This window comes from Salvelinus alpinus, chromosome 16 (assembly GCF_045679555.1).
Source record: "Salvelinus alpinus chromosome 16, SLU_Salpinus.1, whole genome shotgun sequence".
Classification (NCBI taxonomy): domain Eukaryota; kingdom Metazoa; phylum Chordata; class Actinopteri; order Salmoniformes; family Salmonidae; genus Salvelinus; species Salvelinus alpinus.
Genome location: NC_092101.1, coordinates 22,727,019 through 22,744,888, shown reverse-complemented (window position 1 = coordinate 22,744,888; position 17,870 = coordinate 22,727,019). Strand labels below are relative to the sequence as shown.

At 43.9% G+C, this 17,870-nt stretch overlaps 1 protein-coding gene across 4 annotated transcripts in view; it reads left to right on the top strand.

The window, feature by feature from the left end:
- Positions 1–17,870, top strand: part of LOC139541152 (cytosolic carboxypeptidase 6-like) — a 422,006-nt gene that overhangs the window by 382,027 nt on the left and 22,109 nt on the right. For all 4 annotated transcript variants that reach the window (XM_071345454.1, XM_071345450.1, XM_071345449.1 and 1 more), the window contains one exon: positions 11,275–11,424. In XM_071345454.1, coding sequence (XP_071201555.1) covers positions 11,275–11,424 — 150 coding nt within the window. The remainder of the gene's footprint in view (positions 1–11,274; positions 11,425–17,870) is intronic.

The following is a 17,870-nucleotide window of genomic DNA, read 5'->3' as shown; positions in this document are numbered from 1 at the left end:
TTTGAGGCAGAACTGTCTGGCTCTCACAGGCAAAAAACAAGAAAATGACACCGCGGAGGAACCCATTTGGGGTGTCTTTCTGGTGTGTGCAGTTTGTACTCAAGATGCTTTGGTGACACAATGGGAGCATAGATCCACCAAACAGACTCAGGGTGTGTGAGATGTTGGGAGGTTGGTAGATGGAGTAACAGACTGTGACTGTGGCCAGCTCTTTGACTGACGTTGGTTCAATTACTTGAATTCCATTTAGTGAGTTTTTTGTGTGAGCCCAACGCACTGTTTCTCTAGAGAGAAATCATCTCATTCACGAGAGAAATCGGAGAAATCAAGTCAATAATTATGTGGGACGCTGGGCTGAAGGGAGTTATAGTTTTCAACCTAGTTCAGGGCAGAAAGTGGTAATTAACTATAATGACCATAATCCATTGCGCCAGTTTTTTCCAGCTCAGAGACGATCAGAGAGGAAGAGGCGAAACGAGATGTTTTACTCTTGCCAAAATCTGTCCAAAATAACATAATGTGTTTCTATGGATTTATTTTGGAGCTAACCTTGTTGCCTTGCCTTCCAGTGTTTGAGACAACGACTCCCATTGTTAGGGCATAGACATTAGCATCTTGTCATTATATACAGATCTCTGGACGGATACACTTTACGTAAGGTTAGATACACACAGACTGGATAGACCGCACGAGAGAGGAATGTACACAACAAAACTAGGAGAAGGACAGAGACAGTTTGTGAAATTATACCTTATCTACTTTGAATAACGAGTAAAATATTTTTTTTGTCAGACAGCTCTGCAGCATACTTAGGCAGGCAAGCTAAATAGGATGACTAAAGACAGTAAAGTATGGCGTGGCTTGCTGACTTCTACTGCTTGAGCAGAGGTGAGATGATTACTTTATATAATAAAGTAATGAAATAAAAACTAAGTAATATATACAACTGAAATATTTGATTATTTCATATTAATTTCCTATTTTTCTGTTGATGTCTACCCAATGTGCACCTGACAGAGACAATGGAATATTTTCAATTAAAAATCTCTAAAATAATTGTAACATCATTATTTCATAATGCATTTCATGTATAAAACTAAATAAAGAATAGAAACCAAAATCAAAAACCGTGATTATTTATTGATACTCGAACCGAACCGACCTCAAAAAGCTCTAATCTCTCAGCACTATTCCAGACAGATGCAGCTGCTTATGAAGCGCTAACAGCCACAGAGTGCTGTCTGAGTGCCCGTTTAGCTTGATTACATGTCACCTCTGTGTTAAAAAGGGCCAAATATGTCCATCAATTAGTCTGTGGCAGAGAGAGAATGAGGGGCTTACAGGCTTGAACACTACCGCGTCTGTTCTCTCTCTGCAGCACACCTGGACTCACCCACCGCTCCGACCGCACTGTATCACTGATTTCACTGCTCTCCAGTCATACAGGCATACTTATAGACTTTATCAAATTAAATCAAGGTTTATTTGTCGCGTACACAGATTTACAGGTGATATTGCAGGTGCAGCGAAATGCTTATGTAACTAGCTCCGACAGTGCAGTAGTATGTCTTACAAATACAATACAAATGCATCAAAAAATTATCAAGACAAGAAACCAATAAATGACAGACCGAGTCCAATTAACAATCCAGAGTAGATATATTATAGTGAGCATGTGTCAGAATTCAAAATATAAATAAGTGCTGTGTATAGACAATATATAATTTGGAAGGAAAATGGTATGTACAGTAGTAGGTAAATTATTCTGCATTTATAAACACTACTTGCCCTGGATGATGGAGTACCATTTTAGCATGTTCGGCTATATGGTAATAATGTGAACAGAGAGCAAAAGTTAGCAAATGCTAAATGCTTTGTGAGAGATTTAGCTAGTCTGTAATCCTGCTTAAATCAGCAGCATTTTTTCTGTGTTAAGATAAGCGAACCGTTTATGGCCCTTATAGGCCCAGACTAATTAATATGCAGCAGATAAGTACTTGTCGGACAAAATTCATATGACCTTCCGCTTTAAACTAAACTGCAGCAACACCCGTTCAGATGAAGTTGAGCCCGAGTCCTTCTATTGAGTTGTAGGGAGCCTCTGCCGGAACAATCCGTTCTCTGCATCTTTCTCTGAGAGGTTTAATTTGTAAAGCCTCTACACTCAGATTGTCTTTTGACTTTCACTCTCTACATTTCTTAATTGTCTCTAATTGCTTAATTACAATTTCATATGAACAATTCTCTAGGTCCAGGTGGGTTGTTAAGAAACAATCAATCACTGCTTCAGCCTCACAGTCCTGTCTGCCTGTGATTGACAGCGCATTAGGAGACTGTTATGCTGGCTCTCAGTTGACATTGTGGGCTGGATTGCACTTCACTGTATCATTGTACTTCCATTGTCCTTGACATTTTAGGGGGAATCACCAGAGTGACGTTTTGTTTGGAGACTGAGAGATTCTGTTGGAGATTCACTTTGGCTTCCCAGATTTAATCTTTTATATAATTCCAGAGAAAACTTCTGGAGCACGGCCATTTAAGTGACCCAACGCTGTGCGACCATTTCTTTTAGATTCTTAATTACATTGTTAACAGAAGAAAAAAAAGCGGGTGAGCCAATCCAACTCCATCGTTGCAGGAGCTCTGCGCCAGCTCAAATCGCACCATTACATACAGTACCCCATCATTCGAGCTGTGCTTTAACAAGGGGTGGTTCCCAACTACCTCCTCCCGTTTAGCTTGGCGAGCGTTGCCGATTAGAGGGCTTTCTGCCTCTATTAGACCCTGGGAACTCCTTCAACTACGTGATGGAGCTGCCTTAATGGCGGCTGCGTTTTGCTTTCTTTTTCTATTTTTTTGTTGTTGTTTCCCCTTCTTCCGCTTGGGCTCCATCCATCAGGCTGCCAGAGCCTGCTGCCGGCCCACTCCCAGCCACAATATTTCACAGCTAGCCATCAGAGCAGCTGACAGCACCGCGCTTGCCAGGAAATTGCTTTGGCTGTGAGCAGAATTTCAAGCATCACGTCGCCTTCTCCACCCTCCTCTTCTCCCTCTCCTTCTCCATCCCTCCCCACTGCCTGACGACCCCCGGGAACTGAGGTGCGCTCTGGAATGTGTAACAAGAGTAGAAGGAGAGATAGGGAGGGGAAGGAGGCTGTGCTGAGCTGGGCTGGAGAGTGAGGGGTCAAGGGGAATGAGAGTGAGAGAGGGCCCATTACACCTGATTCACTGTGTCCAGGGCTAGAGAGAGAGCGAGAGTAAGCCTGAGCTTTATACACTGGCCACAGTAGCATGTGATTGGCCTTGAATCCTATTCTACAATTTTCAACTGGATAAAATGTAACTGAACTGTTATTCCCCACTGTGTCACCCCTGCTATGCAGCCTTGTCAACTGATAGAGATTTTCAGAAGACTGTCCCTAGAGAGAATGTCTATCACCATATTGCACTGTTAAAGCCAAACTTTTGAAATAAAGCTTGGATTAATGATTTAGGGAGTGTGTTATTTTTGTAAAAATGTTTATTAGGGGGTAGATCAGCTTTAATAATACACAATACGCCATAATGACGAAGCAAAAACAGGTTTTTAGAAATGTTTGCAAAATGTATTAAAGATTAAAACAGAAATACCTTATTTACATAAGTGTTCAGACCCTTTGCTATGAGACTCGAAATTGAGCTCAGGTGCATCCTGTTTCCATTGATCATCCTTGAGATGTTTCTACAACTTGATTGGAGTCCACCTGTGGTAAATTCAATTGATTGGACATGATTTGGAAAGGCACACACCTGTCTATGTAAGAAGTGACCAAGAACCCGATGGTCACTCTGACAGAGCTCCAGAGTTCTTCAATGGAGCATACCACCCTGCATACCACTGTTGGCTTGCTTCTGAAGCTAAGCAGGGTCGGTCCTGGTCAGTCCCTGGATGGGAGACCAGATGCTGCTGGAAGTGGTGTTGGAGGGCCAGTAGGAGGCACTCTTTCCTCTGGTCTGAAAAATATCCCAATGCCCCAGGGCAGTGATTGGGGACACTGCCCTGTGTAGGGTGCCGTCTTTCGGATGGGACGTTAAACGGGTGTCCTGACTCTCTGAGGTCATTAAAGATCCCATGGCACTTATCGTAAGAGTAGGGGTGTTAACCCCGGTGTCCTGGCTAAATTCCCAATCTGGCCCTCAAACCATCATGGTCACCTAATAATCCCCAGTTTATAATTGGCTCATTCATCCCCCTCCTCTCCCCTGTAACTATTCCCCAGGTCGTTGCTGCAAATGAGAATGTGTTCTCAGTCAACTTACCTGGTAAAATAACGGTAAAATAAAAATAAATAAATAAAAATGGAGATGGGAGAACCTTCCAGAAGGACAACCATCTATGCAGCACTCCACCAATCGGGCCGTTATGGTAGAGTGGCCAGACGGAAGCCACTCCTCAGTAAAAGGCACATGACAGCCCACTTGGAGTTTGCCAAAAGGCACCTAAAGGACTGTCAGACCATGAGAAACAAGATTCTTTGGTCTGATGAACCAAGACTGAACTCTTTGGCCTGAATGCCAAGTGTCACATCTGGAGGAAACCTGACACCATCCCTATGGTGAAGCATGGTGGTGGCAGCAGCATCATGCTGTGGGGATGTTTTTCAGCGGCAGGGACTGGGAGACTAGTCAGGATCGAGGGAAAGATGAACGGCACAAAGTACAGAGAGATCCTTGATGAAAACCTGCTCCAGAGCACTGAGGACCTCAGAGTGAGGTGAAGGTTCACCTTCCAACAGGACAACGACCCTAAGCACACAGCCCAGACTTGAACCCGATAGAACATCTCTGGAGAGATCTGAAAATAGCTGTGCAGCGACGCTCCCCATCGAACCTGACAGAGCTTGAGAGGATCTGCAGAGAAGAATGGGAGAACCTTGCTTGTAGCGTCATACCCAAGAAGACTCGATCGAGGCTGTAATCGTTGCCAAAGGTGCTTCAACAAAGTACTGAGTAAGGGTCTGAATAGTTATGTAAGTAAGGTATTTCTGTTATTGTATTTTTTATAATTTCGCAAACATTTCTAAAAACCTGTTTTCACTTTGTCATTATGGGCTATTGTTTGTAGATTGATAAGGGGGGGGGGGGGGGGATGATTTAATCCATTTTAGAACGAGGCTGTTAATGTAACAAAATGTGGAAAACGTCAAGGCATCTGAATACTTTCCGAATGCACTGTATGTCCTGTTTGCAGTGTTTTTATGCCTACTGTGTTGAGAACTTTTGTGTTCCAGTTCCTTATAAACTCATCAAAAAAAGAAATGTCCTCTCACTGTCAACTGCGTTTATTTTCAGCAAACTTAACATGTGTAAGTATTTGTATGAACATAACAAGATTCAACAACTGAGACATAAACTGAACAAGTTCCACAGACATGTGACTAACATAAATTTAATAATGTGTCCCTGAACAAAGGGGGCGTCAAAATCAAAAGTAACAGTCAGTATCTGGTGTGGCCACCAGCTGCATTAAGTACTGCAGTGCATCTCCTCCTCATGGATTGAGATCCAGGCTCTTCGCTGGCCATGGCATAACACTGACATTCCTGTCTTGCAGGAAATCACGCACAGAACGAGCAGTATGGCTTGTGGCATTGTCATGCTGTAGGGTCATGTCAGGATGAGCCTGCAGGAAGGGTACTACATGAGGGAGGAGGATGTCTTCCCTGTATCGCACAGCGTTGAGATTGCCTGCAATGACAGCAAGCTCAGTCCGCTGATGCTGTGACACACCGCCCCACACCATGACGGACCCTCCACCTCTGGAGCGGGATCGATTTGGAGTACAGGCCTCGGTGTAATGCTCATTCCTTCGACAAGAAACGCGAATCCGACCATCACCCCTGGTGAGACAAAACCACGACTCGTCAGTGAAGAGCACTTTTGCCAGTCCTGTCTGGTCCAGTGACGGTGGGTTTGTGCCCATAGGCGACGTTGTTGCCGGTGATGTCTGGTGAGGACCTGCCTTACAATAAGCCTACAAGCCTTCAGTCCAGCTCTCTCAGCCTATTGTGGACAGTCTGAACACTGATGGAGGGATTGTACGTTCCTGGTGTAACTCGGGCAGTTGTTGTTGCCATCCTGTACCTGTCCCGCAGGTGTGATGTTCGGATGTACCGATTCTGTGCAGGTGTTGTTACACGTGGTCTGCCACTGCGAGGATGATCAGCTGTCCTTCCTGTCTCCCTGTAGCGCTGTGTTAGGTGTCTCACAGGACGGACATTGCAATTTATTGCCCTGGCCACATCTGCAGTCCTCATGCCTCCTTGCAGCATGCCTAAGGCACGTTCACGCAGATGAGCAAGGACCCTGGGCATCTTTCTTTTGGTGTTTTTCAGAGTCAATAGAAAGGCCTCTTTAGTGTCCTAAGTTTTCATAACTGTGACCTTAATTGCCTACCATCTGTAAGCTGTTAGTGTCTTAACGATCGTTCCACAGGTGCATGTTCATTAATGGTTTATGGTTCATTGAACAAGCACGAGAAACAGTGTTTAAACCCTTTACAATGAAGATCTGTGAAGTTATTTGGATTTTTACGAATTGTCTTTGAAAGACAGGGTCCTGAAAAAGGAACGTTTCTTTTTTTGCTGAGTTTATTTTAAGATGTATTATTTATCTAATTATCCTTTATTCTAATGCTGTCTTATCTATTTAGAATATACTATAAATAGAAAGTTGAATATGAATTATTTTACAACATTCTCTATCTTGAATGGTATAGTGTAGTTGTAGTTTACTTCTTTATCAATTGTTGTATTTCATTTTTTATATATATTGTGTTATTACAATCCCTATCATGCATAGTATTGGGTGTTCCATTATTCTAATCCTCTATGGGAAATTTGTAATATTTAGAATAGCCATGGAGTAGTCTTGGTGTCTCTGAACATTTGGTTATCAATATACAGTTTATCGACTACAAGAGCTACACGTTTCTCTTTTAATCTATTCTCCTTGAAGAGTGGTTACAGAACTTTATGCAGTTCTGCAATTTCCTTTGGGAACATATCATTCATGCCAGTGGGTCTTATACCCAGACTTTTAACCATTATTTTATCATTGAAGGATGCAAATTTGGGATGCATATTTCTGTCCGAAAAGGTGTACACATTCGAGTTGGATTTTATCGACAGCATCTTACTTTCACAATCTTAGCTAGCAGTCATCATCATGAATCAAGTCTACTGGCAAATAGTTTTTAATCCTTGTCATATGAAGAGAAATAATGAAGAGAAAATATAGATAAAACGTATCGATGCTCATCGGCCATTGGACATAAACATTACATGAGTTGTTTGGAAGGAATCGGTGACAGTGGCTAACCGCAAGCATTGCAACTGGGAAGTCACACTGGGAAAATACGTTTTGAACGGTCATACAACTTGGAATTGTAAATCTTTTTCTTTGATGACAAAATTTGCCAAGGACGGACCGCCGCGCACAACAAGGTCCAAAAATGTTTTATATGCTGCTGCATAAATGATGTAATATGCCAGGGAGATATGTTCAGCCTTATCAGCTATGTTTTTCAAAAGGCAGTAAATGAGGCTGAATGAACTGTTTCGCTGCCAGACAAGGCTCCGCTGATAGCCAGGTGTAGTGGTGGAAAGGATTCACTCCATTGTGCTGGAAAGAAAGCTTTGCTGTTGGGACAGCTTTATGTAGGCCCTAAATGTTTGTGGGCAAAGCTTGTTGTTGTTATAGTGCAATTCATGTATTGTTTAGTGTTGTTGTGTAGTGGCTTTGCTGGCATGCATCTAAAAAAATTGGGGGGGAGTTTGCCCCACCAAGATTTACATGCTAAAATTGCCACTGATGGCAAGTAAGGCTTCCCTAAGAAACATGTACTCATTTTTATGTTCATTAACGTCCATTTCAATTGTTTGTTTCTTTCTCCATTGTCGCAGCTTTTGTCACTCATCTCAAGGCTCGCCATCAACTCCTTTATATCTTTACTAACTAATTGAAGTATGTCCAGTTTATCATTTATCGACCACCCTTACAATTCCCGGTGGTGAAAAGCATAAATCGTCTGTGTCCGTCGAGGAGTCGCGTTTTCTTTTTCGCATTGGTTTTCCATGTTTGGGTGTTGATTGTTTTGTTAATATTGGTCGATAAATGTGTCTAGCCTTATAATTTGTTGTGGTGTTATCCAGATTGAAGGTTATTACCCACGAGTATGTGGAGTGAAGTGCTAATATTTAGTCAAACTTACAGATATTACATATTACGTTTTTATCTTGAGGCGTTCTGCATCGCTGTGTTCAGTCCACCATCTTACCTCTGAACACGAACAATGGCATGTGTTGATACAGATGTGATCTGAGGTACGCTGTAGAGGTACACTATACTATATATACAAAAGTATTTGGATACCCCTTCAAATTAGTAGATTCGGCTATTTCAGCCACACCCGTTGCTGACAAATCAAGCACACCGCTATGCATTCTCCATAGACAAGCATTGGCAGTAGAATGGCCTTACTGCAGAGCTCAGTGACTTTCAACTTGGCACTGTCATAGGATGCCACCTTTCCAACAAGTCAGTTTTTTAAATATCTGCCCTGCTAGAGCTGCCCCGGTCAACTGTAAGTGCTGTTATTGTGAAGTGAAAACATCTAAAAGCAAAATCAAATCAAATCAAATGTATTTATATAGCCCTTCTTACATCAGCTGATATCTCAAAGTGCTGTACGGAAACCCAGCCTAAAACCCCAAACAGCAAGCAATGCAGGTGTAGAAGCACGGTGGCTAGGAAAAACTCCCTAGAAAGGCCAAAACCTAGGAAGAAACCTAGAGAGGAACCAGGCTATGAGGGGTGGCCAGTCCTCTTCTGGCTGTGCCGGGTGGAGATTATAACAGAACATAGCCAAGATGTTCAAATGTTCATAAATGACCAGCATGGTCAAATAATAATAATCACAGTAGTTGTCGAGGGTGCAACAAGTCAGCACCTCAGGAGTAAATGTCAGTTGGCTTTTCATAGCCGATCATTAAGAGTATCTCTACCTCTCCTACTGTCTCTAGAGAGTTGAAAACAGCAGGTCTGGGACAGGTAGCACGTCCGGTGAACAGGTCAGGGTTCCATAGCCGCAGGCAGAACAGTTGAAACTGGAGTAGCAGCATGGCCAGGTGGACTGGGTCAGCAAGGAGTCATCAGGCCAGGTAGTCCTGAGGCATGGTCCTAGGGCTCAGGTCCTCCGAGAGAGAGAAAGAAAGAGAGAAAGAGAGAATTAGAGAGAGCATACTTAAATTCACACAGGACACCGGATAAGACAGGAGAAGTATTCCAGATATAACAGACTGACCCTAGCCCCTCGACACATAAACTACTGCAGCATAAATACTGGAGGCTGAGACAGGAGGGGTCAGGAGACACTGTGGCCCCATCCGATGATACCCCCGGACAGGGCCAAACAGGCAGGATATAACCCCACCCACTTTGCCAAAGCACAGCCCCCACACCACTAGAGGGATATCTTCAACCACCAACTTACCATCCTGAGACAAGGCCGAGTATATCCCACAAAGATCTCCGCCACGGCACAACCCAAGGGGGGGCGCCAACCCAGACAGGAAGATCACGTCAGTGACTCAACCCACTCAAGTGAAGCACCCCTCCTAGGGACGGCATGGAAGAGCACCAGTAAGCCAGTGACTCAGTCCCTGTAATAGGGTTAGAGGCAGAGAATCCCAAAACGTCTCAGCCGCGAAGTGGTAGGCCACACAAGCTCACAGAACGGGACCGCCGAGTGCTGAAGCACGTACTGAGTAAAAATCAGCTGTCCTCGGTTGCAACACTCATTACCGAGTTCCAAACTGCCTCTGGAAGCAACGTCAGCACAATAACTGTTCATCTGGAGCTTCATGAAATGGGTTTCCATGGCCGAGCAGGCACACACAAGCCTAAGATCACCATGTGCAATGCCAAGCTTCAGCTGGAGTGTGTAAAGCTCGCGCCATTGGACTCTGGAGTAATGGAAACGTGTTCTCTGAAGTGATGAATCACGCTTCACTATCTGGCAGTCCGATGGACGAATTTGGGTTTGGCTACCTGCCCGAATGCATAGTGCCAACTGTAAATTAGGTGGAGGAGGAATAATGGTCTTTTACTGTTTGTCATGGTTCGGGCTAGGCCCCTTAGTTCCAGTGAAAGGAAATCTTTACGTTACAGCATACAATGACATTCTAGACGATTCTGTGCTTCCAACTTTGTGGCAACAGTTTGGGGAAGGCCCTTTCCTGTTTCAGCATGACAATGCCCCTGTGCACAAAGCGAGGTCCATACAGAAACTGTTTGTCGAGATCTGTGTGGAAGAACTTGACTGGCCTGCACAGAGTCCTGATCTCAACTCCATCGAACACCTTCGGGATGAATTGGAGCGCTGACTGCGAGCCAGGCATAATTGCCCAACATCAGTGCCCAACCTCACTAATGCTCTTGTGGCTGAATGGAAGAAAGTCCCCGCAGCAATGTTCCAACATTTAGTGGAAAGCCAGAATAGTGGAGGCTATTATAGCAGCAAAGGGGGGACAACCTCCATATTAATGCCCATGATTTTGGATGAGCAGGTGTCCCCATACTTCTTGTCATGTAGTGTATGTGTGTGACAGCTGGTTCTCATAGTGTTTTCCTCTCAGCTCCTGAGCCTGCTGTGTGGGAAGCAGTGTAGCTACAGTAACTGATAGTCTGAATAAAGCCTGATTGTGTGTGGGCTACTGTATTGTCGTGCAGCTGTATCTGGAAGGCTCTCCCCAGCCAGTCTCCACATCTCATCTGTGTGGGGCCACCAAGCCAGTCTCCTGGGCTCTCCTCTCCTCAGCTCTGTCCCTGAGCTCTACAGGGGATAAAATATGACTAGTATCATCATTCTTCCCTCGCTTTCTCTCTCACTGTCGCTGTGGGAGGTTTGCTAGCTCTTCTGTGATTCTCCTCTGGTGCTCTGCCACCTCTGAGAGTCGTCTTTCACTAGGAAGATGCCCTCCATAGCCAAACAAGGCATTTGTGTGACACAGCTTGGTTGTTGTTGTTCCCAATGTTTTTGTGCTCGGTAGAATACATGTGGGCATTTGAAAAATATGTAGCCAAGGAGTCTTAGTCAAATCAAGATCTTTACATTTTGATAGAAATGGCAATGGCTATGAAATTTGTAAATGGTGTATATTCGGCAGGTTTGTGACACCCCTGCCCTGTGCCCCTTTCTCTCTCTCTGTGGTGTGTGTGTCGCATATTCATAAGGTGGGGCTGGAGTTCTACATTGATGTTCATGCCCACTCCACCATGATGAATGGCTTCATGTACGGGAACGTGTTTGAGGAGGAGGAGAGAGTCCAGAGACAAGCCGTGTTCCCTCGCCTGCTCTGCCAAAACGCCCCAGACTTCTCCTTTGTAAGTCCATCACATCAACTATACCAGGGACAACTTTAGGGCCCAGAGTTTTCCCTGGTCAGGCCATATCAATCCTAACCATACTCATCTTACATATGTTCCACAGGAAATACACCCCACATATTAGCAGGTGCTAGTTGGCTATGCTACAGTAGTTACTGTATCACCCACAGGGTTAACTGAGATCTATCATACAGCTGGGTGTGGAAGCTATATTTGAAAATTCTGTGTTCCCTTTCACCTCTCAGCCACACTGACCTTCAGCGCTCAGCCAATGTGACATTTTGTATCAGTGCCAGTTACATATAGCCAGAAGAATAACCTTTTTTGTGCAGTGACACATTCACAGCTCTCATATAACTTTCTTCACCAGAACACAAGGAAAGTCTTTCAACAGCCAAAATGATTTTAGCCAACCAGCATACATAAAGAATGTCACAGATTGTCCACCACTTATTTATTATGCTGGCTCAAAAAAGAGCTAACCTTTTGTTGTGAGTGTATACAGCCGTGTGTGTGCCTGCATGTGTAAAATAAAATGTTATTTGTCACATGCTTCGTAAACAACAGTTGTAGACTAACAGTGAAATGCTTACTGACGGGCCCTTCCCAACAATGCAGAAAGAAAAAAAGATAAATAATAGAAAAATAATAACACAAGTAAAAATACAGAATGAGTAATGAGTAACAGAATGAGCTATATACATTGGGCACCAGTACCGAGGCGATGTGCAGGGGTACGAGGTAATTGAGGTAGATATGTACATATACAGTCCCCATAATGACAAAGCAAAAACAGTTATTTAGAAATGTTTGCTGATTTATAAAAAAATTAAAACTGAAATGATATTTACATAAAGTATTCAGACCCTTTACTCAGTACTTTGTTGAAGCACCTATGGCAGCAATTACAGCATAGATTATTCTTGGGTATGACACCACAAGCTTGGCACACCTGTGTTTGGGGAGTTTCTCCCATTCTTCTCTGCTGATCCTCTCAAGCTCTGTCAGGTTGGATGGTGAGCGTTGTTGCACAGCTATTTTCAGGTCTCTCCAGAGATGTTCTTTCGGGTTCAAGTCCGGGCTCTGGCTGGGCCACACAAGGACATTCAGAGACTTGTTCTGAAACACCTGCGTTGTCTTGGCCATGTGCCTAAGGTCGTTGTTCTGTTGGAAGGTGAACCTTCGCCCCAGTCTGAATACCTGAGCGCTCTTAGCAGGTTTTAATCAAGGATCTCTCTGTACTTTGCTCCGTTCATCATTCCCTCGATCCAGTCCCTGCCGCTAAAAATCATCCCCACAGCATTATGCTGCCACCATGCTTCACCATAGGGATGGTATTGGCCAGGTGATGAGCAGTGCCTGGTTTCCTTCAGACGTGACGCTTGGAATTCATGCCAAAGAGTTCAATCTTGGTTTCATCAGACCAGAGAATCTTGTTTCTCATGGTCTGAGAGTTTTTAGGTGCCTTTTCGCAAACTTCAATTGGGCTGTAATTTGCATTTTACTGAGTGGCTTCCGTCTTTCCGCTCTACCATAAAGGCCTGATTAGTGGAGTGCTGCAGAGATGGTTATCCTTCTGGAAGGTTCTCCCATCTCCACAGAGGAACTCTGGAGCTCTGTCAGTGACCATCAGGTTCTTTGTCATCTCCCTGACCAAGGCCCTTCTCCCCCGATGGCTTAGTTTGGCTGGGAAGCCAGTTCTAGGAAGAGTCTTGGTGGTTCCAAATTTAATCTTGGGGACCTTCAATGCTGCTGACATTTTTTGGTTCCCTTTCCCAGATCTGTGCCTCAATTTTTTTTTTTGCTTTGTCATTATGGGGTATTGTGTGTCGATTGAGGATTTTCCTTTATTTAATAAATTTTAGAATGCGGTTTTAACGTAACAAAATGTGGGAAAAGGGGGTCTAAAGGGGTCCGAATACTTTCCGAATGCACTGTATACTGTCCATATCATCTTTACACACCATTATATGTACAGTGGGGAGAACAAGTATTTGATACACTGCCGATTTTGCAGGTTTTCCTACTTACAAAGCATGTAGAGGTCTGTAATTTTTATCATAGGTACACTTCAACTGTGAGAGACGGAATCTAAAACAAAAATACAGAAAATCACATTGTATGATTTTTAAGTAATTAATTTGCATTTTATTGCATGACATAAGTATTTGATACATCAGAAAAGCAGAACTTAATATTTGGTACAGAAACCTTTGTTTGCAATTACAGAGATCATACGTTTCCTGTAGTTCTTGACCAGGTTTGCACACACTGCAGCAGGAATTTTGGCCCACTCCTCCATACAGACCTTCTCCAGATCCTTCAGGTTTCGGGGCTGTCGCTGGGCAATACGGACTTTCAGCTCCCTCCAAAGATTTTCTATTGGGTTCAGGTCTGGAGACTGGCTAGGCCACTCCAGGACCTTGAGATGCTTCTTACGGAGCCACTCCTTAGTTGCCCTGGCTGTGTGTTTCGGGTCGTTGTCATGCTGGAAGACCCAGCCACGACCCATCTTCAATGCTCTTACTGAGGGAAGGAGGTTGTTGGCCAAGATCTCGCGATCCATGGCCCCATCCATCCTCCCCTCAATACGGTGCAGTCGTCCTGTCCCCTTTGCAGAAAAGCATCCCCAAAGAATGATGTTTCCACCTCCATGCTTCACGGTTGGGATGGTGTTATTGGGGTTGTACTCATCCTTCTTCTTCCTCCAAACACGGCGAGTGGAGTTTAGACCAAAAAGCTCTATTTTTGTCTCATCAGACCACATGACCTTCTCCCATTCCTCCTCTGGATCATCCAAATGGTCATTGGCAAACTTCAGACGGGCCTGGACATGCGCTGGCTTGAGCAGGGGGACCTTGCGTGTGCTGCAGGATTTTAATCCATGACGGCGTAGTGTGGTACTAATGGTTTTCTTTGAGACTGTGGTCCCAGCTCTCTTCAGGTCATTGACCAGGTCCTGCCGTGTAGTTCTGGGCTGATCCCTCACCTTCCTCATGATCATTGATGCCCCACGAGGTGAGATCTTGCATGGAGCCCCAGACCGAGGGTGATTGACCGTCATCTTCAACTTCTTCCATTTTCTAATAATTGCGCCAACAGTTGTTGCCTTCTCACCAAGCTGCTTGCCTATTGTCCTGTAGCCCATCCCAGCCTTGTGCAGGTCTACAATTTTATCCCTGATGTCCTTACACAGCTCTCTGGTCTTGGCCATCGTGGAGAGGTTGGAATCTGTTTGATTGAGTGTGTGGACAGGTGTCTTTTATACAGGTAACGAGTTCAAACAGGTGCAGTTAATACAGGTAATGAGTGGAGAACAGGAGGGCTTCTTAAAGAAAAACTAACAGGTCTGTGAGAGCCGGAATTCTTACTGGTTGGTAGGTGATCAAATACTTATGTCATGCAATAAAATGCAAATTAATTACTTAAAAATCATACAATGTGATTTTCTGGATTTTTGTTTTAGATTCCGTCTCTCACAGTTGAAGTGTACCTATGATAAAAAGTACAGACCTCTACATGCTTTGTAAGTAGGAAAACCTGCAAAATCGGCAGTGTATCAAATACTTGTTCTCCCCACTGTATACATGACAGAGTATTAGTAGTTTCAGAGTATTAGGATTCAATCTTAGTCCTATATTGACGTTATGACTGTTTGATGGATTGTCAGAGGTTGTAGGGGGATTTCTTATAAGCGTCCGGATTAGTGTCCCGGTCCTTGAAAGCAGTAGCTCTATCCTTTAGCTCAGTGCGGATGTTGCCTGGAATCCATGGCTTCTGGTTGGGATATGTACGTACGGTCACTGTGAGGACGATGTCATCGAAGCACTTATTAAATTAATGAAGCCGGTGACTGTGGTAAACTCCTCAATGTTATCGGTTGAATCCCAGAACATATTCCAGTCTGTGCTAGCAAAACAGTCCTGTAGTCTGCTTCATCTGACCACTTCCATATTAAGTGCGTCACTGGTTCTTCCTTTTTGAGTTTTTGCTTGTAAGTAGTAATCAGGAGGATAGAGTTATGGTCAGATTTGCCAAATGGAGGGCAAGGGAGAGCTTTGTATGTGTTTCTGTGTGTGGAGTAAAGGTGATCTAAAGGTGAGCTCAAGCCTCGGTGCTTGTGCACTGCTCCTGTACTCCACCTCCTTTCCAACTGCTCCACTAAAATCCGCTCCAAATTCGCTCCATTCATTAAAATCACGATTTAAACACCCATCTATTTTTGTGACTACCTGGACCTACCAATAGGTTTTGAAGTATTGAAACGAAACCATATGATTTGAATGAAAAGTATTTTAATAAACAACCTGAAAGGTTGACCGTTTGAAGGCTACATGTGGTATTAAACAGCATATAAAAACACTCTAAATAGGTCAGGAGCCAGACAGGTAGCCTAAGGAATGAAAATTAATTATTTAGACTATTAGCCTATTATCTCAAGGTTATAGCCTACAAATAAATACACTGAGTATACCAAACATTAAGAACACCTTTGATTCATCAGGGCATGGACTCTACAAGGTGTCGATAGCATTCCACAGTGATGCTGGCCCATGTTGACTCCAATGCTTCCCACAATTGTGTCAAGTTGGCTGGATGTCCTTTGGGTGGTGGACCATTCTTGATACACATGGGAAACTGTTGAGTGTGAAAAACAGGGTGGTAGTAGGTGCACCGGGCACCTACTACCACCCTGTTCAAAGCCACTTCAATCTTTTATCTTGCCCATTCATTCTCTGAATGGTACACATTACACAATCCATGTCTCGATTGTCTCAAGGCTTAAAAATCCTTCTTTAACCTGTCTCCTGTCTCATCTACACTGATTGAAGTGGATTTAAGGAGTGACATCAATAAGGGATCATAGCTTTCCCCTGGATTCACCCGGTCAGTCCATGTCATGGAAAGAGCAGGTGTCCTTAATGTTTTGTATACTCAGTGTAAATTGTAAAACATTTGTGAGTGCGACACACTAGGCTGGCAGGAACATTAAGCACTCAGCATTTAAACAACATTTTGTTGTATTAAATTAGTATAGTCTATAAATTGTGCATATAGGCTGTGACTTAGAATTAAATCAAAATTAAACGAAAAATGCCTTGTTAGGCTCAGTCTACAATGCCTTTGAATTCACTTTTGGAAACAGTAGTTTGTCTAGAGTCTGTGGCTTTAGGCTCATGCGATGGTGCCTGGAGAGCAGCGGAGAATAGACTCTCCGCGCTTGCAGAGCCACTGGGGATGCTAAACACCCTTCCGGCCACTCTTGCCAGGCTGGGTAGGGATTCTGAGATGTTTTTACATTTTTCTATAGGTAGTTCTAAAGGTTTTTAGGCAAAATAACCCTATCAAAACGTAAAGCTCCTTGAAAGAAGTAAAATGTCAGGCCTATTGGGCCAAAATCAATGGAGCGGGCGAGAAGGCTGACGCTCCAGCCTTTGGAAAACTCACTCTGCGCTCCAGTCAAATTGGGCATGCTCCTCATCTGCTCTGCTCACATACTCTGATTCTAACTGAGGCAAGCAAAACCTTGAGACTTAACATTAAAGATTGTGCAACAGCTGTTGTTAACAAAGAGACACACCTCCCCCTTAACCTTATCAGAAGCTGCCGTTCAGTCTTGCTGATGCATAGCAAAACCTCCTAGATGTACAGTGGGGAGAACAAGTATTTGATACACTGCCGATTTTGCAGGTTTTCCTACTTACAAAGCATGTAGAGGTCTGTAATATTTATCATAGGTACACTTCAACTGTGAGACACGGAATCTAAAACAAAAATCCAGAAAATCACATTGTATGATTTTTAAGTAATTAATTTGCATTTTATTGCATGACATAAGTATTTGATACATCAGAAAAGCAGAACTTAATATTTGGTACAGAAACCTTTGTTTGCAATTACAGAGATCATACGTTTCCTGGAGTTCTTGACCAGGTTTGCACACACTGCAGCAGGGATTTTGTCCCACTCCTCCATACAGACCTTCTCCAGATCCTTCAGGTTTCGGGGCTGTCGCTGGGCAATACGGACTTTCAGCTCCCTCCAAAGATTTTCTATTGGGTTCAGGTCTGGAGACTGGCTAGGCCACTCCAGGACCTTGAGATGCTTCTTACGGAGCCACTCCTTAGTTTCCCTGGCTGTGTGTTTCGGGTCGTTGTCATGCTGGAAGACCCAGCCACGACCCATCTTCAATGCTCTTACTGAGGGAAGGAGGTCGTTGGCCAAGATCTCGCGATACATGGCCCCATCCATCCTCCCCTCAATACGGTGCAGTCGTCCTGTCCCCTTTGCAGAAAAGCATCCCCAAAGAATTATGTTTCCACCTCCACGCTTCACGGTTGGGATGGTGTTCTTGGGGTTGTACTCATCCTTCTTCTTCCTCCAAACACGTCGAGTGGAGTTTAGACCAAAAAGCTCAATTTTTGTCTCATCAGACCACATGA